Source organism: Pseudophryne corroboree, chromosome 10 (assembly GCF_028390025.1).
Source record: "Pseudophryne corroboree isolate aPseCor3 chromosome 10, aPseCor3.hap2, whole genome shotgun sequence".
In the NCBI taxonomy this organism is placed as follows: domain Eukaryota; kingdom Metazoa; phylum Chordata; class Amphibia; order Anura; family Myobatrachidae; genus Pseudophryne; species Pseudophryne corroboree.
The window spans coordinates 148,342,615-148,364,646 of NC_086453.1; the positions used below are offsets into that span (position 1 = coordinate 148,342,615).

Sequence of the window (22,032 nt, forward strand, 5' to 3'; positions counted from 1 at the left end):
CTCGGACCCGTGTAAAATGGGTGAAGTTCGGGTGGGTTCGGTTTCCGAGGAACCGAATCCGCTCATCACTAGTGCAGATACAGTATAACATGTGCAGAGAGAGTTAGATTTGGGTGGGTTATATTGTTTCTGTGCAGGTTAAATACTGGCTGCTTTATTTTTACACTGCAATTTAGATTTCAGTTTGAATACACCCAACCCAAATCTACTCTCTCTGCACATATTATATCTGCCCCCCTGCAGTGCACAAGGGCCCTCATTCCGAGTTGATCGGTCGCAAGGCGAATTTAGCAGAGTTACACACGCTAAGCCGCCGCCTACTGGGAGTGAATCTTAGCTTCTTAAAATTGCGACCGATGTATTCGCAATATTGCGATTACTAACTACTTAGCAGTTTCAGAGTAGCTCCAGACTTACTCTGCCTGTGCGATCAGTTCAGTGCTTGTCGTTCCTGGTTGACGTCACAAACACACCCAGCGTTCGCCCAGGCACTCCCACCGTTTCTCCGGCCACTCCTGCGTTTTTTCCGGAAACGGTAGTGTTTTCAGCCACACGCCCCTGAAACGCCGTGTTTCCGCCCAGTAACACCCATTTCCTGTCAATCACATTACGATCGCCGGAGCGAAGAAAAAGCCGTGAGTAAAAATACTTTCTTCATAGTAAAGTTACTTGGCGCAGTCGCAGTGCGAACTTTGCGCATGCGTACTAAGCGGATTTTCACTGCGATGCGATGAAAAAGAACGAGCGAACAACTCGGAATGAGGGCCAAGGTTTTGCCCATTAGCTAACAAATTTGCTGCTGCAATCAGATCTGAATTAGCTCCATGGTCTGTTAAGTACTTCAAAGGATATCCACATTTCCAAGGACTCCTGGAATTAAATCAGTTTGTTCAAATTCAAAAGCTAATATTGTATTTACAATGGAGATACCATACATCATATCCTCCCAACAATTGTTAAATTTTCCACCTTCTCATCTGTATTTTTATACAAGCGATACAAGATTAAGCACCAACAGTACAATCTACATGCCGTGCAACTTGAACTAAACTTCACTTCTCATCTAAAATGATTTTTCTTTATGTGTAATGTGGATTGCTTATTAAATGATAGTATCTGTATTCAGTAATCTTTAATAAGATGTCATGAGTCACTTTATCAGTATACAGTATTCAGAGTATGACTGGCCCACAGGAGTACAGTGGAAACCCCCCACTGTCTCCCACAGAGACTGTGCACTTGAATTATTATCTATTATACATTATACATAGGTTACATCATACAGCACAGCAGGGCCGGTGCTAGGGTGTTCAGCGTTTCCCTGCAAACTATAAATTTGCGCCCTCCCTCCCAAACTTTATAAAGAGACAGTGCGCACATGCCACAAAAAGAAATGTGGTTTTTCAAGGAAGGGGTGTGAACACAATATTTAAATTACACCACAGAGTAGAAAAATCATATTCACGTTGCACCGTATGTAGTACCTGATTCATATTACACCACATAGTAGTATCACTAATTTACGTTACACCACACAATAGTTCCCCTTATACATGTTATGCCACAAATTAGTTCCCCTTATACACTTTACACCACACAGTAGTGCCCCTAATACACGTTACGCCACACACTCAAGATCTAGACTAGCCATAGTTTATTACATATTATTACTAGTGATGAGCGGGTTCGGTTCCTCGAGATCCGAACCCCCCCGAACTTCACCCATTTTACACGGTTCCGAGGCAGCCTCGGATCTTCCCGCTTTGCTCGGTTAACCCGAGCGTGCCCGAACGTCATCATCCCGCTGTCGGATTCTCGCGAGATTCGTATTCTATATAAGGAGCCACGCATCGCCGCCATTTTCACTCGTGCTTTGGAGATGATAGCGAGAGGACGTGGCTGCATTCTCTCAGTTTCTGTGTTCAGTGTGCTGCAAATATCTGTGCTCAGTGTGCTGCAAATATCTGTGCTCAGTGTGCTTGCAAATATCTGTGCTCAGTGTGCTGAAAATATCTACGTTCTCTGCCTGAAAAACGCTCCATATCTGTGCTGCATTGTAGTATATAGTAGGAGGACAGTGCAGAATTTTGGTGTGACCACCAGTATATATAGCAGTACGGTACAGTAGTCCATTGCTCTACCTCTGTGTCGTCAAGTATACTATCCATCCATACCTGTGCTACATTTTAGTTGTGCGCAGTATATAGTAGGAGGACAGTGCAGAATTTTGCTGTGACCACCAGTATACATATAGCAGTACGGTACAGTAGTCCACTGCTCTACCTCTGTGTCGTCAAGTCTACTATCCATCCATTCCTGTGCAGCATTTTAATTGTGCGCAGTATATAATAGGAGGACAGTGCAGAATTTTGCTGTGACCACCAGTATATATATAGCAGTATGGTACAGTAGTCCACTGCTCTACCTCTGTGTCGTCAAGTATACTATTTATCCATACCTGTGCTGCATTTTAGTTGTGCGCAGTATATAGTAGGAGGACAGTGCAGAATTTTGCTGTGACCACCAGTATATATATAACAGTACGGTACAGTAGTCCACTGCTCTGTGTCGTCAAGTATACTATCCATCCATACCTGTGCTGCATTTTAGTTGTGCGCAGTATATAGTAGGAGGATAGTGCAGAATTTTGCTGTGACCACCAGTATATATATATAGCTGTACGGTACAGTAGTCCACTGCTCTACCTCTGTGTCGTCAAGTATACTATCCATCCATATCTGTGCTGCATTTTAGTTGTGCGCAGTATATAGTAGGAGGACAGTGCAGAATTTTGCTGACCACCAGTATATATATAGCAGTACGGTACAGAAGTCCACTGCTCTACCTCTGTGTCAAGTATACTATCCATCCATACCTGTGCTGCATTTTAATTGTGCGCAGTATATAGTAGGAGGACAGTGCAGAATTTTGCTGTGACCACCAGTATATATATAGCAGTACGGTACAGTAGTCCACTGCTCTACCTCTGTGTCGTCAAGTATACTATCCATCCATACCTGTGCTGCATTTTAGTTGTCCACAGTAGGAGGACAGTGCAGAATTTTGCTGACCACCAGTATATATATATAGCAGTACGGTACAGTAGGCCATTGCTATTGATATATTACTGGCATATAATTCCACACATTAAAAAATGGAGAAACAAAAATGTGGAGGGTAAAATAGGGAAAGATCAAGATCCACTTCCACCTCGTGCTGAAGCCACTAGTCATGGCCGAGATGATGAAATGCCATCAACATCGTCTGCCAAGGCCGATGCCCAATGTCATAGTAGAGAGCATGTAAAATTCAAAAAACAAAAGTTCAGTAAAATGACCCAAAAATCAAAATTAAAAGCGCCTAATGACAAGCATAAACTTGCCAGTATGCCATTTACGACACAGAGTGGCAAGGAACGGCTGAGGCCCTGTCCTATGTTCATGGCTAGTGGTTCAGCTTCACATGAGGATGGAAGCACTCATCCTCCCGCTAGAAAAATGAAAAGACTTAAGCTGGCAAAAGCACAGCATAGAACTGTACGTTCTTCTAAATCACAAATCCCCAAGGAGAGTCCAATTGTGTCGGTTGCGATGCCTGACCTTCCCAACACTGGACGGGAAGAGGTGGTGCCTTCCACCATTTGCACGCCCCCTGCAAGTGCTGGAAGGAGCACCCGCAGTCCAGTTCCTGATAGTCAAATTGAAGATGTCACTGTTGAAGTACACCAGGATGAGGATATGGGTGTTGCTGGCGCTGAGGAGGAAATTGACAAGGAGGATTCTGATGGTGAGGTCGTTTGTTTAAGTCAGGCACCCGGGGAGACACCTGTTGTTTGTGGGACGAATATGGCCATTGACATGCCTGGTCAAATTGCAAAAAAATCACCTCTTCGGTGTGGAATAATTTTAACACAAATGCGGACAACAGGTGTCAAGCCGTGTGTTGCCTTTGTCAAGCTGTAATAAGTAGGGGTAAGGACGTTAACCACCTAGGAACATCCTCCCTTATACGTCACCTGGAGCGCATTCATCAGAAGTAATTGACAAGTTCAAAAACTTTGGGTGACAGCGGAAGCAGTCCACTGACAACTAAATCCCTTCCTCTTGTAACCAAGCTCCTGCAAACCATACCACCAACTCCCTCAGTGTCAATTTCCTCCTTAGACAGGAAAGCCAATAGTCCTGCAGGCCATGTCACTGGCAAGTCTGACGAGTCCTCTCCTGCTTGGGATTCCTCCGATGCATCCTTGAGTGTAACGCCTACTGCTGCTGGCACTGCTGTTGCTGCTGCTGGGAGTCGATCGTCATCCCAGAGGGGAAGTCTGATGACCACTTGTACTACTTCCAGTAAGCAATTGACTGTCCAACAGTCCTTTGCGAGGAAGATTAAATATCACAGCAGTCATCCTGCTGCAAAGCAGATAACTCAGGCCTTGGCAGCCTGGGTGGTGTTAAACGTGTGTCCGGTATCCACCATTAATTCACAGGGAATTAGACAATTTAATGAGTTAGTGTGTCCCCGGTACCAAATACCATCAAGGTTCCACTTCTCTAGGCAGGCGATACCGAGAATGTACACAGACCTCAGAAAAAGAGTCACCAGTGTCCTAAAAAAATACATGGAGGGATGAGAACTACAGAAATAGATATGAGGTTCTAAGGACCAAGGATTCGACTCCTCCGAGTAACACAGGTGTAAGAGAAGATCGTCCCATTAAGTCATTAAAGGTGAATTTTTTAGAGAGACGCCATCACTCACCGGGGGACCCACAGAACAACTCGTGGGAAAACCAAAGAGTGATGCTTACTCCAAAAAGAAGAAGAGAGGAAGAGCTAGAGGCTGCAGGGGAGGAATCAAGAATACCTACAAAAAACGTAAGAAGGTTCTAAGTACCAAAAGTATATTTAATCTTTCTAAAAAAATCTTGACACCAGCTGAAATCTCTTTATTAAATAAGGGCTTAAAATTTGCCCCAGAAGAAAAACCGAACCTCTTTACGCTTTTTGTTGATCTAAACAGATTTGTACGTACTCTGAGTAGAAAGAGATATTTTATAAAAAAAATCACTACACAAACAGAATATCAATGGGTCACCAATCTGCTTAGACAGACAAGATGATGCTTGTCTTGGGATTTTAGAATCACTTTTAGGTGAAAATGAGGAGATAGATAACACCAAAGAGGCCACTAGACCAAGAAAGGTATATGACATTAATGGAATAGATTCAAAGAAATTCAAAATACCATCTGAATTTTACCCTCTTCAGTATAGAGGTCCTTTTATTGAAGGCTTCTACACTACAACTATGAGGGAGTTCAGAGAGTTATGCACCAGACAGGATACTTTAGCCCTGAGAGATAATCTGTCAAGATCTGAGAGAATGGCCCTCAAAAGACTCATTAATGATAAAGAGATCATTATAAAACAAGCCGATAAAGGCGGAGGTTTAGTTATCGAGAATCTTGAGGATTACCTCTCTGAGGCTTATAGACAGCTCTATGACAATACCTTTTATAGAAAAATCTCAAGAGATCCAACAGGTATCTATCAGGATGAACTTAGGCCCTTATTGGAGATGGCATTAGACGAGGGAAACATCAATAAGGAAACATTTCTCTTTTTGATGGTTAAATACCCCATTATTTCCATCTATTACCACATGCCAAAGGTACATAAGTCAATAATTTCTCCTCCGGGGCGTCCAATTATTTCAGGGGTGGGATCCCTGACATCTAATCTATCGGCTTTTGTAGATGCACATCTACAGAAATATGTTCAGGCTCTTCTTTCCTATATCAGGGACACTACACATTTCCTCCAAAAATTAGATGGTATATGTTGGAAGGATTCATATATATTACTAACATATGATGTAGAATCCCTTTATACCAATATAACACATGATTTGGGTCTTCTTGCAGTTAATCATTATCTATACCACGACACTGAGGTGGATATTTCTTTTCGCACTTTTATTTTATCAGCCATAAGGTTTATTTTGGAGCACAACTATTTTTCTTTTGATTCACAGTTCTATTTACAGGTCAAGGGCACTGCCATGGGGACCAGGTTCGCACCGAGTTTTGCCAACCTTTTTTTAGGTTGGTTTGAGGAGTCTAACATCTGGGGTGGTGATCTCGGTGCGGGCCTGGTCCTCTATGGAAGATACATAGATGATTTGTTTTTTATTTGGGATGAGGATGTTTCACCCTTTTCACATCTTACTGGCTGTTTAAACTCAAACACAATAGGTTTGAAATTCACCAACACTTCGAGCAAAGTATCTATTAATTATCTTGATATCACGGTTACAATTCAAGATAATGCTATTCTCACCTCCACATATATTAAAGATGTGGATTGTAACAATTTTTTACACTTTGCAAGTAGTCACTATAAACCATGGAGATTAAACATACCCAAAGGACAGTTTCAGCGGTTACGTAGAAACTGCTCTACAGAAGAGGCCTTTAACAAACAAGCAGAAGTTATGTATACTGCATTTATGAAACAGGGATATCCTAAACATATTTTAGATATGGCCCTTACAGAGACTAAACTGAAATCAAGAGCCACACTGATTCATTCAACAGTCAGTAAATATAGACAAGGAGGGAGTGACAAGTCACTGTCCTTTATTACACAATATAATACAGCTGCAAGGGATATTAAAAAGATAATTACAAAAAATTCTGCCATTCTGAAATCAGACAAATTGCTAGAAACAACATTAACTGGAAGGAATTTGGTTATATTCAGAAAAGCTAATTCTTTAAAGCAGAAATTAGCACCTAGTCTATTCAAAAGAGGACCGAAAGAAGTTACAGGAAGTACCTTGAGACTTCCTCCGAAACCGAATGGGTTTTTTAAGTGTGGTAAGGATAGATGTGTAACCTGCCTCTTTGCAGATAATAAATGTACTAAGATCAAGTCCCATAGTAGATCAGATGAATTCGAGATATGGGGTTTTATGAATTGCAGGACTAATTATGTGATATATGTTATCCAATGTAGGTGCGGCATACAATATGTAGGCCGCACAATCCGTCCCCTGCATGAAAGGTTCATGGAACATAAGAGGAATATTACAAAGAACATTAAGACCCATAGCCTGTCAAGTCATGTCTCTGGATGTCAGAAAGGTAACCTAAGTGGTTTGACCATTAGAGCGGTCGAACACATCGGAGCCACAGTGAGAGGAGGAGATAGGTACAGAAGACTCTGCATGCGCGAAGCCTTCTGGATATTTCAGTTACATACCCTGAGCCCACATGGTCTTAATGACACTGTGGAGCTCAATACTGTCTAGCTGTTATCAAAGGTTTTAGTCATTAAAAGTACTGGGAAATCCTGATATTAGTTAGGTTTTGTCAATTTATTGTTTTTTCAATGGTGTCTGTTGGTCGGAGTGGGCTGTGGGGCGTCTGCCCCTCAGGGCAGATTGAGTTTAAATATATCTCTCTGCCCCTGTGGGGTACATGCTCATCAGCCCACCAGACCAATCAGTACCAACCACTTATTATTGCAATATTTTTATATTATTTCAATATAATATACTAGTGTATATTATTTATTATATTATTATGTTAATTTATTAATTCACTAATATATTTTGTTAAGTACTATGAAGACCTCAGTTTAAGATCTATACTTCTGTTTATTTTATTTTATTTATTATTATATTATTATATTATTGTATGTATTAATTTGTTTGAGGAGATTGAATTTCTTCTTGTGTCCCTGCTTTGGAGTATTATTTGAATAGGATTTCAGTGAATAAGATACAGATGTATATGTTGTCCCCTGATTTGACTTTATATACTAATTTGGAGTTTAACCTTTGTAGGTGCACATGTGGTGCGCTATAAAATACATAAGTATGTGTGTCTATATATATATATATATGTATTATATGTATGTATGGTCCACACATTCATGTATTAACTATTCTGCTGTCTCTTTCTTCGCTGTGAACACATATGGATATGAAGCTAATTAATTAATTTACTTTAAGCTACATCTGATGTAGCCACAAAGTATAATTGATGGAGTTGTTAAAAGTTTAAAATCAAAAATTAAGAATGACAGACAACCAAGTAATAGATTTGCAGAGAACAAATGTTTTTCTATTTATTTATTTTTATATATTTGTTTTATGTTTCTTAATTGATGTATTATTAGGTAGATTTCTGGTAATTTCATACACACATACTCCTGAGAATGAATGTGACAGGAGCTCTACAGGTGCTTATACTAATGATTTAATTGGTTTCCCTTTAAATATGGAGACCTAGGAGAGCACAATTACTTCAACCCTCTGAGGAAACGACCAGCGTTGTCAGTCGAGAAACGCGTCAGGGCTCAAAGGATCCAGGCACTCGTCAGTCCTACGAGTTTATTTATTCTATACCCTCAATCTCTGCCAGAATTGATTGACCAGCTCCGTAGCCACCTGCATTGGTCCCGCTTGCTATACGGGGACCGTGACTTTCATTTGATTCATTCTACAGTGCTCAAATCATCTGGAGCACCAGCGATCCGTTTTGGAGGCGGCAGTGAAAGAGATATCCTGCCATACTGGTCCGGCAGGAGAACGGGAGGTCGAGCCGCTAGAAAGAGCGGCGCCCGGTTCATGGTCAGTACCGCTGGGACATCTGTGGAAGCGGTAAGCAATTCAGCTCCGGATACTAGTCACAGTGAGAGAGTGACAGACGGAGCTCATGCACTTTACTTCACCTAATTCCAGTATGATACCTTTACCAAACCGGTTTATCCAATAGCAAGAATATCACTACTATATAGAATAAAGGAAAACATTCATTTTGGAACTGTTTCTAAAGTGCTATATATTTTTTTAAAAATTTGCATATCAAATTATCAGCCACCACTAATCACACCAGACTGATGGATCATTGGTTCTAACAAAGAACGTATACCGAATATTGCATCATTTACTAGTGCACTAGTACTGTGGGACTATTATATATCATATGCCGAGTGTGGATTCTTTGTTGAATTGAATATATTATTAGTTCTAACTAATGTCACTTTTTAACTGATTGTGATTTAACTTATTTTATGAATAAATTTGTTCAAATGTACATGTAGTCTGCTTGCACTCTCTCTTCTTCTTTTTTTCTTCCAATTGTTTAGGGTGTGCTAATACCCTTTTCCCTTGAGAGCAGCAGGCAGCATTTTCAACCTAGGCTCAGTAGGGCGCTTTTTCTTTGTTTTTTCTTCCTAAAAAATACAGTTGTACCCAATGTCCACTTAACCACGGACATGTGGACAATTGGAGCAGGGCAGACTCAGGACTATATGACTGTGACAGCCCACTGGGTAGATGTATTGCCTCCCGCAGCAAGAACAGCAGCGGCGGCACCAGTAGCAGCATCTCGCAAACGCCAACTCGTTCCTAGGCAGGCTACGCTTTGTATCACCGCTTTCCATAAGAGGCACACAGCTGACAACCTCTTACGGAAACTGAGGAACATCATCGCAGAATGGCTTACCCCAATTGGACTCTCCTGGGGATTTGTGACATCGGACAATGCCACCAATATTGTGCGTGCATTACATGTGGGCAAATTCTGGGACGTCCCATGTTTTGCACATACATTGAATTTGGTGGTGCAGAATTATTTAAAAAATGACAGGGGTGTGCAAGAGATGCTGTCAGTGGCCCGAAGAATTGCGGGCCACTTTCGGCATTCAGCCACTGCATGCCGAAGACTGGAGCACCAGCAAACACTCCTGAACCTGCCCCGCCATCATCTGGAGCAAGTGGAGGTAACGAGGTGGAATTCAACCCTCTATATGCTTCAGAGGATGGAGGAGCTGCAAAAGGCCATTCAAGCCTATACAGCTACCTACGATATAGGAAAAGGAGGGGGAATGCATCTGACTCAAGCGCAGGGAGAATGATTTCAACGTTGTGCAAGGTTCTGCAACCCTTTGAACTTGCCACACGTGAAGTCAGTTCAGACAACCCAGCCTGAGTCAGGCCATTCCCCTCATCAGGCTTTTGCAGAAGAAGCTGGAGAGATTGAAGGAGGAGCTAAAACAGAGCGATTCCGCTAGGCATGTGGGACTTGTGGATGGAGCCCTGCATTCGCTTAACCAGGATTCACGGGTGGTCAGGCTGTTGAAATCAGAGCACTACATTTTGGCCACCGTGCTCCATCCTAGATTTAAAACCTATGTTGTATCTCTCTTTCCGGCAGACACAAGTCTGCAGAGGTTCAAAGACCTGCTGGTGAGAAAATTGTCAAGTCAAGCGGAACGTGACCCGTCAACAGCTCCTCCTTCACATTCTCCAGCAACTGGGGCTGCGAGGAAAAGGCTAAGAATTCCGAGCCCACCCGCTGGCGGTGATGCAGGGCAGTCTGGAGCGAGTGCTGACATCTGGTCCGGACTGAAGGACCTGCCAACGATTACTGGCATGTCGTCTACTGTCACTGCATATGATTCTGTCACCATTGAAAGAATGGTGGAGGATTATATGAGTGACCGCATCCAAGTAGGCACGTCAGACAGTCCGTACGTATACTGGCAGGAAAAAGAGGCAATTTGGAGGCCCTTGCACAAACTGGCTTTATTTTACCTAAGTTGCCCCTCCCCCCCTCCAGTGTGTACTCCGAAAGAGTGTTTAGACCAGCCACTCACCTTGTCAGCAATCGGCGTATGAGGTTACTTCCAGAAAATGTGGAGAAGATGATGTTCATCAAAATGAATTATAATCAATTCCTCCGTGGAGACATTCACCAGCAATTGCCTCCAGAAAGTACACAGGGACCTGAGATGGTGGATTCCAGTGGGGACGAATTATTAATCTGTGAGGAGGGGGATGTACATAGTGAAAGGGGTGAGGAATCGGACGTTGAGGAGGAGGTGGACATCTTGCCTCTGTAGAGCCAGTTTGTGCAAGGAGAGATTGATTGCTTCTTTTTTGGTGGGGGCCCAAACCAACCAGTCATTTCAGTCACAGTTGTGTGGCAGACCCTGTCGCTGAAATGATGGGTTTGTTAAAGTGTGCATGTCCTGTTTATACAACATAAGGGTGGGTGGGAGGGCCCAAGGACAATTCCATCTTGCACCTCTTTTTTCTTTAATTTATCTTTGCATCATGTGCTGTTTGGGGACTATTTTTTGAAGTGCCATCCTGTCTAACACTGCAGTGCCACTCCTAGATGGACCAGGTGTTTGTGTCGGTCGCTTAGCTTAGCCATCCAGCGACCTTGGTGCACCTCTTTTTTTCCTTGCATCATGTGCTGTTTGGGGACTATTTTTAAATCTGCCATCCTGTCTGACACTGCAGTGCCACTCCTAGATGGGCCAGGTGTTTGTGTCGGCCACTTGTGTCGCTTAGCTTAGCCATCCAGCGACCTTGGTGCACCTCTTTTTTTCTTTGCATCATGTGCTGTTTGGGGACTATTTTTTAAATCTGCCATCCTGTCTGACACTGCAGTGCCACTCCTAGATGGGCCAGGTGTTTGTGTCGGCCACTTGGGTCGCTTAGCTTAGCTATCCAGCGACTTTGGTGCACCTCTTTTTTTCTTTGCATCATGTGCTGTTTGGGGACTATTTTTTAAATCTGCCATCCTGTCTGACACTGCAGTGCCACTCCTAGATGGGCCAGGTGTTTGTGTCGGCCACTTGGGTCGCTTAGCTTAGCTATCCAGCGACCTTGGTGCACCTCTTTTATTCTTTGCATCATGTGCTGTTTGGGGACTATTTTTTAAATCTGCCATCCTGTCTGACACTGCAGTGCCACTCCTAGATGGGCCAGGTGTTTGTGTCGGCCACTTGGGTCGCTTAGCTTAGCCATCCAGCGACCTTGGTGCAAATTTTAGGACTAAAAATAATATTGTGAGATGTGAGGTGTTCAGAATAGACTGGAAATTAGTGGAAATTATGGTTATTGAGGTTAATAATACTATGGGATCAAAATGAACCCCAAATTCTATGATTTAAGCTGTTTTTGAAGGGTTTTTGTAAAAAAACACCCGAATCCAAAACACACCCGAATCCGACAAAAATTTTTTAGGGAGGTTTTGCCAAAACGCGTCCGAATCCAAAACACGGCCGCGGAACCGAATCCAAAACCAAAACACAAAACCCGAAAAATTTCCGGTGCACATCACTACAGTAATTACAAGTTACACATTGCATGATGGGTCTCAATATACCCAATTTATTTGATCAGACTTTCACATTTACTAGAAATGTGGGGCATTTATGTAGTTTAAAGGTATTACCACTCAGGAAAAGAGAGTATACCCCAATTCTTATGGCTTCTTCTGCCTACTGTCTTTATATAAAATGTAAAGTGCCCCATACACTACAGCGACATGTCGGACCCTCATGTCGCATATACGATTTCCCTCCCGGGCGGCAGGATCGCATAGGATACATCGTATGCAGTCCTTTTGCATACAATGTATCTTATGCGATCCCAGCCATGCCTGCGGGAACCGTCATATCACGAGTGCAGCACTATGGGCTCCGATCCGATGCTCAAGGGAGCGCTCATCGGATCGGATGTAAAACACATACAATTTGCCACTTTCCATCCGATTTATCGACACGGAAATCGGATGAAATTGGGCATTATCGTTCTAGTGTATGGGGCCCATAAGATTTCATTTACAGTATATGTTTCTCTAACGTCCTTGAGGATGCTGGGACTCCGTAAGGACCATGGGGAATAGACGGGCTCCGCAGGAGATAGGGCACTTTAAGAAAGCTTTGGATTCTGGGTGTGCACTGGCTCCTCCCTCTATGACCCTCCTCCAGACCTCAGTTTTACACTGTGCCCAGAGCAAGATGGGTGCATTGAAGAGAGCTCTCCAGAGTTCTCTGCCTGAAAGCATTTTTGTTTGGATTTTTCTTTCTACTTTTTACTACATTTTCACAGGGAGTACTGCTGGCAACAGGCTCCCTGCATCGAGGGACTGAGGAGAGAGGAGCAGACCTTCTTGTCAAAGATAGGCTCTGCTTCCTCGGCTACTGGACACCATTAGCTCCAGAGGGGGTGAACGCAGGTTCTTACTGGGTGTCCACCCCCGGAGCCGCGCCGCCGTTCTCCTCACAGAGCCAGAAGTACAGAAGTCAGAAGACGTCTCAGGCGGCAGAAGCCTTCAGCTTCACTGAGGTAACGCACAGCACTGCAGCTGTGCGTCATTGCTCCCATACACCTCACACACTCCGGTCACTGTAAGGGTGCAGGGCGCAGGGGGGGGCGCCCTGGGCAGCAATATAAACCTCTACATGGCAAAAAGACTATATACATGTACAGGTGGGCTCTGTACATATGTATATAAAAGAGCCCCCGCCATATTTTACTAAGTTTGAGCGGGACAGAAGCCCGCCACCGAGGGGGCAGGGCTTCTCCCTCAGCACTCACCAGCGCCATTTTCTCTCCACAGCACTGCTGAGAGGAAGCTCCCCGGACTCTCCCCTGCTTACACACGGTGAAAGGGTGCTTAAAAGAGAGGGAGGGGGGGGGGGGCACATAATTGGCGGTTTACATATTACACAGCGCTGCTGGGAAAAAACATTTTGTGTTGGTCTCCAGGGTTATTGCGCTGGGGTGTGTGCTGGCATACTCTCTCTCTGTCTCTCCAAAGGGCCTTGACAGGGATACTGTCTTCAGAAAAGGGGTTCCCTGTGTGTGTGAAGTGTGTCGGTACGTGTGTGTCGACATGTTTGACGAGGAAGGCTCGCTTACTGTGGAGGGGGAGTGTTTGAATGTCAGGTCGCCGTCGGCAACGCCGACACCGGAATGGGTGGATATGCTGAATGTCTTAAATGCAAATGTCAATCTATTGCATAAAAGGTTAGACAAGGCAGAAGCTAGGGATCAGTCAGGTACCCAGTCCATGCCTGTCCCTATAGCGCCAGGCCCGTCGGGGTCTCAGAAGCGCACCATATCCCAGATCGATGACACAGATACCGACACAGATTCTGGCTCTAGTGTCGACTATGAAGATGCAAAATTACAGCCGAAGGTGGCTAAGGGTATGCGGTACATGATTATGGCCATTAAAGAGGTTTTGCATATTACTGAGGAACCCCCTGTCCCTGACACGAGGGTACACATGTATGAAGAGAAAAAGCCTTAAGTCACTTTTCCATCATCATTTGAATTAAGTGAATTGTGCGAAAAGGTTTGGGACTCTCCAGATAGGAGACCACAAGTTCCCAAAAGGATTCTTATGGCGTATCCTTTTCCACAAACTGATAGGATACGCTGGGAATCTTCACCAAAAGTGGACAAGGCGCTCACACGCTTGTCCAAAAAGGTGGCACTGCCTTCTCAGGATACGGCTTCCCTCAAGGAACCGGCTGATCGCAGGCAGGAAATTACCTTGAAGCACATTTGCACTCACTCCGGTACTATTGCTAGACCGGCCACGGCGTCGGCCTGGGTTTGTAGTGCAGTTGTGGCATGGGCAGATTTCTTATCTGCGGAGATTGACACCTTAGATAGGGATGCCATTCAAATGACCATAGAGCATATCAGAGATGCTGCCTTGTATATGAGAGATGCTCAGAGAGACATTTGTTTATTAAGCTCTAGAATAAATGCTATGTCTATTTCTGCTAGGCGACTCCTGTGGACCCGGCAGAGGACGGGAGATGCCGATTCTAAGCGGCACATGGAGTCCTTGCCGTACAAGGGGAAGGAGTTGTTTGGAGACGGCCTCTCGGACCTTGTCTCTACGGCTACGGCTGGTAAGTCGAATTTCTTACCTTATGTCCCCCCGCAGCATACTAAGAAGGCACCTCATTATCAAATGCAGTCCTTTCGTTCCAATAAAAACAAGAAGGTGCGGGGATCGTCCTTTGTTACCAGAAGAAAAGGCAGGGGAAAGAAGGTGCACACAGCTAGTTTTCAAGAGCAGAAGTCCTCCCCTGCGTCTGCAAAGTCCACCGCATGACGCTGGGGCTTCCCGGGGGGAGGCAGATCTGGTGGGGGCTCGTCTTCGGTTTTTCAGCCACGTCTGGGTTCAAGCGCAGGTGGATCCCTGGGCACAAGAGATTGTTGCTCAGGGATACAGGCTAGAATTCGAAGACTTGCCTCCTCGCCGGTTTTTCAGTGTTGACAGCAATCCAAAAATTGTATGTTCAACAGGTGATTGTCACAGTTCCTCATCTCCAGCAGGGAGAGGGATATTATTCAACCCTGTTTGTGGTCCCGAAACCAGACGGTTCGGTCAGGCCCATTTTAAACCTGATATCTCTGAACTTGTACTTGAAAAGGTTCAAGTTCAAAATGTAATCACTCCGGGCGGTCATCGCCAGCCTGGAGGGGGGGGGGGATTGGATGGTGTCCCTGGACATAAAGGATGCATACCTTCATGTTCCAATATCCCCCCCCCCCCCCCCCCCATCAGGCGTTCCTGAGATTTGCAGTGCAGGACTGTCACTACTAATTTCAGAAGTTGCCGTTTGGGCTTTCCACGGCCCCGAGGGTTTTCACCAAGGTAATGGCGGAAATGATGGTGCTCCTGCGCAGGCAGAGGGTCACAATTATCCCATACTTGGACGATCTCCTAATAAAGGCGAGATCTCGGGAGAAGTTGCTGGACAGCATGTCTCTGCTCATGAAGACGTTGCAGCTACACGGCTGGATTCTCAATATACCGAAGTCCCAGCTAGTTCCTACAACGCGTCTGACCTTTCTGGGCCTGATCTTAGACACAGACCAGAAAAAGGTTTTTCTTCCGATCGAAAAGGTTCAGGAACTCATGACCATGGTCAGGAACCTATTGAAACCAAAGAAGGTTTCAGTGCATCAGTGCACGCGGGTCCTGGGGAAGATTGTGGCTTCATACGAGGCCATCCCTTTCGGCAGATTCCATGCGAGGAATTTTCAAAGGGACCTCTTGGACAAATGGTCCGGGTCCCATTTACAAATGCATCAAAGGATCACCCTGTCTCCCAGGACCAGGGTATCTCTCCTGTGGTGGCTGAACAGTGCTCACCTTCTAGAGGGTCACAGGTTCGGCATTCAGGACTGGGTCCTGGTGACCACGGACGCAAGCCTCCGAGGCTGGGGAGCAGTGGCACTGGGGAGAAATTTCCAAGGTCTCTGGTCAAGCCTGGAGATTTGTCTCCACATCAACGTCCTGGAGTTGAGGGCCATATACAACGCCCTGCGTCAAGCGGAGAACTTACTTCGGAGAAGACCGGTTCTGATTCAGTCAGACATTGTCACAGCAGTGGCTCATATAAACCGCCAAGGCGGAACAAGGAGCAGAGTGGCCATGGCAGAAGCGACCAGGAGTCTACGCTGGGCGGAAGGCCATGTAAGCGCGCTGTCAGCGGTGTTCATCCCGGGGGTGGACAACTGGGAGGCGGACTTCCTCAGCAGGCACGACCTGAGTGGGGACTTCATCAAGAATCTTTGCACAGATCGCGGATCGGTGGGGCCTGCCTCAAATAGACATGATGGCGTCCCATCTCAACAAAAAGCTAAAGCGGTATTGCGCCAGGTCAAGGGACCCTCAGGCGGTAGCGGTAGACGCTCTGGTGACACCTTGGGTGTTCAGATCGGTCTATGTGTTTCCTCCTCTTCCTCTCATACCCAAGGTGTTGAGAATTGTAAGAATAAGCAGGGTCAGAACAATCCTCATTGTTCCAGATTGGCCACGGAGGACTTGGTATCCGGAACTGCAAGAGTTGCTCACAGAAGATCCGTGGCCTCTTCCTCTAAGGCAGGACCTGCTGCAGCAGGGGCCCTGTCTGTTCCAAGACTTACCGCTGCGTTTGACGGCATGGCGGTTGAACGCCGGATCCTAGCGGAAAAAGTAATTCCGGAGGAAGTCATTCCTACCCTGATCAAGGCTGGGAAAGACGTGACATTGAAACATTATCACCGTATATGGCAGAAATATGTTTCTTGGTGTGAGGCCAGAGCTGCTCCTACGGAGGAGTTCCATTTGGGCCGTCTACTTCACTTCCTTCAAACAGGAGTGACCTTGGGCCTCAAATTAGGGTCCATAAAGGTCCAGATTTCGGCCTTATCCATTTTCTTTCAAAGATAATTAGCCTCTCTTCCTGAGGTACAGACTTTTGTGAAGGGGGTGCTGCATATTCAGCATCCCTTTGTGCCTCCGGTGGCGCCTTGGGATCTTAACGTGGTGTTACGTTTCCTCAAGTCACCTTGGTTTGAACCACTTAAAACTGTGGAGTTGAAATACCTCACGTGGAAAGTGGTCATGCTGTTGGCGTTAGCTTCGGCGAGACGTGTTTCCGAATTGGCGGCTTTATCGCATAAAAGCCCATACTTGGTTTTTCACGTGGATAGGGCAGAGTTGAGGACTCGTCCTCACTTTCTGCCAAAAGTGGTCTCATCTTTTCATGTGAACCAACCTATTGTCGTGCCTGTGGCTACAAGGGACTTGGAGGATTCCGAGTCCCTGGATGTTGTCAGGGCTTTGAAGATTTATGTGACCAGAACGGCTCGGATCAGGAAGACTGAAGCTTTGTTTGTTCTGTATGCGGCCAACAAGGTTGGCGCCCCTGCTTCAAAGCAGACTATTGCTCGCTGGATCTGTAACACGATTCAGCAGGCGCATTCTACGGCAGGATTGCCATTACCGAAATCGGTTAAGGCCCACTCCACTAGGAAAGTGGGCTCTTCTTGGGCGGCTGCCCGAGGGGTCTCGGCATTACAGTTGTGCCGAGCAACTACTTGGTCGGGGACAAACACCTTTGCAAAGTTCTATAAGTTTGATACCCTGGCTGAGGAGGACCTCCTGTTTGCTCAATCGGTGCTGCAGAGTCATCCGCACTCTCCCGCCCGTTTGGGAGCTTTGGTATAATCCCCATGGTCCTTACGGAATCCCAGCATCCTCAATGACGTTAGAGAAAATAAGATTTTACTTACCGGTAAATCTATTTCTCGTAGTCCGTAGAGGATGCTGGGCGCCCGTCCCAAGTGCGGACTTCTTCTGCAAGACTTGTATATAGTTATTGCTTACATAAGGGCTATGTTATAGTTTTCGGTGATACCGTGGCTATGTTGTTGTTCATACTGTTAACTGGGTAAGTTTATCACAAGTTATACGGTGTGATTGGTGTGGCTGGTATGAATCTCGCCTTAGATTTACAAAAATCCTTCCTCGTACTGTCCATCTCCTCTGGGCACAGTTTCCCTAACTGAGGTCTGGAGGAGGGTCATAGAGGGAGGAGCCAGTGCACACCCAGAATCCAAAGCTTTCTTAAAGTGCCCTATCTCCTGCGGAGCCCGTCTATTCCCCATAGTCCTTACGGAGTCCCAGCATCCTCTACGGACTACGAGAAATAGATTTACCGGTAAGTAAAATCTTATTATTAGTATCTGGAATCATTTGCCATAAATTACTGCATTCTCAGAGGATATCTCATAGCTTGGGCTGTAAATCAGTGAAAGCTAAACATTCTGAGGAATCCTTCTCCTTTTCCAGAAGGGAAAGACAGGCATGGCAGACAGTGTGAAACAGGCTTTACATGGACTGTGACAGGGGTTATAAGGTTATGACCCCATACAAAGAGCTTCTGTAGAGAGACACAGACACATTGCACATTGCTCAATGAAGGAGAAACAGAGAGGGTTTATTCAGGGGACATGCATGTGCCTCAAGGCTCAATGTAAAGTTAGTGGGTGTGGAATGGGTCGAACGCCTCCCCTAACAGTCATAGCCACGCCCATTTACATGATGGTGATGGCGGCCACATTGCCAGCCACAGCCACCAGGTCCAGCAGCGGCATGAGGAATATCCCAATGTAGCGGGGCAAGCTGGCTTCGCCGCACAGTGGGGAGAATTAGCTGGATGAGCAGTTCCCGCCGCTGCTGGTGCTGTTCAGGCAGGGGCTGTGTGCTGGCAGCTCCTCCATCATGGGCCTGGTCACCACGGAAGATGGGTAAGCCGCTCTGGGTGGCAGCAATACAGTGCAGCAGTGATCTTCCTCTGCTCATCTTTGTCCCCTGACTCCACCGTAGGCGCCTGCAGCAGCCAGCACACCCAGTGGCGGTTCTTGCCACGGGCAAGCGGTACTTTTGCCCGGGGCGCTGCCTTCCGGAGGGCGCCGGCGCCATCCGGAGGGCGCCGCACCAGGGCAAGATCCGCCACTGTGCCCCCCGCAGTGCCCTGCTGTGCCCCCCGCTTTGAAGGGAACCAGACGCGTAGCGTCTAGTTTCCCTTCATTGAGAGGACCTTAGTTGTGCGGTGCGCGATGACGTCATCGCGCACCGCACAGCAAAGGTCCTCTCCATGAAGGGAAACTAGACGCTACGGTCTAGTTTCCCTTCGTGTAGAGGACCTTTGCTGTGCGATGCGCGATGACGTCATCGCGCACCGCACAGCATAGTGGCACAGACACTAGGGGTCATAATTGACCTCTAGTGTCTATGCTGTTCTATGGGAGAGACGTAATAACGTCTCTCCCATATATCGAAGAGAAGAGAGGAGAGGAGAAGAGCGGCGCCGCCGGCGGAGGGGGTCTGGATCAGGAACGGGGATGGTAAGTATACTTTTTATTTATTTATTTTTTTCTTTCAGCGTCATGACCACGCCCCCAATTGACGCCACGCCCCCATATTTTGCCCGGGGCGCAAAAAGTCTTAGAACCGGCCCTGAGCACACCCCAGCATCTCTCACCTGAAGGTAGATCCTTCATAGCAGCAGCATTCCGCTCCCCAGCATCCGGCTACCCATACCAATACCTGGCATGCTGCAGCAACGCCAGCCCCACAGGCATGGATGGGGGTCGTGCTGGCTCCCTGCACTGCTGGGGCCACAAGTGGTGTTGGCTGCTGCCAGGTGAGGGTGTGTGGCTGCACTGACATCCCTCCCCATCCTCCATGTCCCTGGGGCCCCTAGCCCCATCTGCCATCATCACATGCCATCACCCCACCTTGGGCAGTGTGTGTCGCCCATCGGTGTGTTAGTAGTTACATGTGTCCGGTGTGTGTGCTACATAAGAATTACATGTGCAGCCTGGCAATGCTTTGTATGCTCTTTAGAGCATTAATGGACAGTTGGGATGGGAAGTGGGAGGAGTAATGAGTGTAGGGGAGGAGTCAGGAATAAATAAACCACCCCCCCTAAAAAAAAAGTCTAGATCCGTCCCTGGGTGCAACTGTTACAATAAAATAGCTGGAACTTGTTTGCTTTACATGAAAAGAAGCACATTGTTGCTATTTTGTGTGGAGAGCTTAGTATTGCACATCAGGCTGCGGTCTATACACTATTATTTTTGACCAGCGCTATATTTTTTTATATCTTTGTTAATTATTTGTCGATTGAGAAGCTAATGTTATAAACTATTTTAAGTGTATTATTTTAATTGAATCACAGTAAAATTTTTGTTATTTTTCTAAACAAGTTTCCCGTGGAATCATTGAGTGAAACCAAACACAATTATAGAATATATATTTATTAATGTCAGTACATCAAGCGCAATAATTTATTTCTGTTTTGTTTTCAATCTTGGGGTTTTGCAAAAATCTTAATTATATGCAGCTGATGTTCATCTGACTTGGTTACAAAATAATTATATTTGCGCCAGGAGTTTGAGGTGGTGATCCCACTCTAATACTTGAATAGCAGCCAGGGGACAGCAGCAGGGATGCAGAGTGAATATGTTCTACAGTGCATTGCTGTTATTCATTTTTTTTGTATTATTTTTCATTCACTAGCAGTATTGACTCTCTCTCTCTCTCTCTCTCTCTCTCTCTCTCTCTCTCTCTCTCTCTCTCTCTATATATATATATATAAAAGATGAGCAGGTTCGGTTCTCAGAGAACCGAACCCTACCTTCACATCACGAGCCCGGATTAGAGTCAGGCTCGGGTTTTCCCGCTTGACTAAGAAACCAGAACCAGGCAAAACATCATCATCCCGCTGTCAGATTCTCATGGGGTTTGGATTCCATATAAGGAGCAGCGTATCCCCGCCATTTTCACTCTGGCATTGGAGTGGTTGTGTTCTCTGCTGCCATATGTCCAGTCCTGCTGTACAAGTCCCTTACAGTGTTGCTATGTTGTGCTGCATCAGTTCAGTGGTGGTGTATTGTGCTGCATCAGTCCAGTCACAGTGGTGGTGTCCTCTGCTGCCATATGTCCAGTGCTGCTGTATAAGTCCAGTCCATTGCAGTGGTGCTGTGTTGTCCTGCATCAGTCCAGTGGTGGTATCCCTGTGCTGCCATATATGTCCAGTGATCCTGCCGTATATGTCCATTGATACTGCTGTATATGTCCAGCGGTACTGCCGTATAAATCCAGTGATCCTGCCATATAATTACAGAGGTAATGGCGTATAAGTCCAGTCCAGTGATACTGCCATATATGTCCAGTGATTCTGCCGTATATGTCCATTGATACTGCCGTATAAGTCCAGCGGTACTGCCATATATTTCCAGCATTACTGCCGTATAAATCCAGTGATCCTGCCATATAATTCCAGCGGTACTGGTGTATAAGTCCAGTGATCTTGCCATATATGTCCATTGATACTGCCGTATATGTCCAGCGGTACTGCTGTATAAGTCCAGTAATCCTGCCGTATAAGTCCAGTGATCCTGCCATATAATTACAATGGTACTGGCGTATAAGTCCAGTCCAGTGATACTGCCGTATATGTCCAGCGGTACTGCCGTATATGTCCAGCGGTACTGCCGTATAAATCCAGTGATCCTGCCGTATAAGTCCAGTGATCCTGCTGTATAATTACAGTGATCCTGCTATATAATTACAGTGATCCTGCTGTATACATCTAGTGGTACTGCCATATAATTCCAGTGATACTGCCGTATATATATACATATATACCCTGTTGCAAAGCGGATTACTGAGGCCATAACAACTATGCTGGTGTTAGACGTGCATCTGGTATCTGCCATTAGTGCAGTGGGACTGCAGTGCCAACCCTAGATGGGCCAGGTGTTTGTGCCGCACACTTGTGTCGCTTAGCTTAGTCATACAGCAACCTCATTGTCCTGTTTTGCTTCTTGGCATGATGTGCTGTTTGGGTACTATTTT

The 22,032-nt window shown here is 45.8% G+C and overlaps 1 protein-coding gene across 1 annotated transcript in view; it reads right to left on the reverse strand.

The window, feature by feature from the left end:
* Positions 1-5,582: 5,582 nt before the first annotated feature.
* LOC134965242 (immunoglobulin superfamily member 1-like) overlaps positions 5,583-22,032 on the reverse strand; it is a 44,300-nt gene continuing 27,850 nt past the window's right edge. The window contains exon 6 of the mRNA XM_063941740.1: positions 5,583-5,650. Coding sequence (XP_063797810.1) covers positions 5,583-5,650 — 68 coding nt within the window. The remainder of the gene's footprint in view (positions 5,651-22,032) is intronic.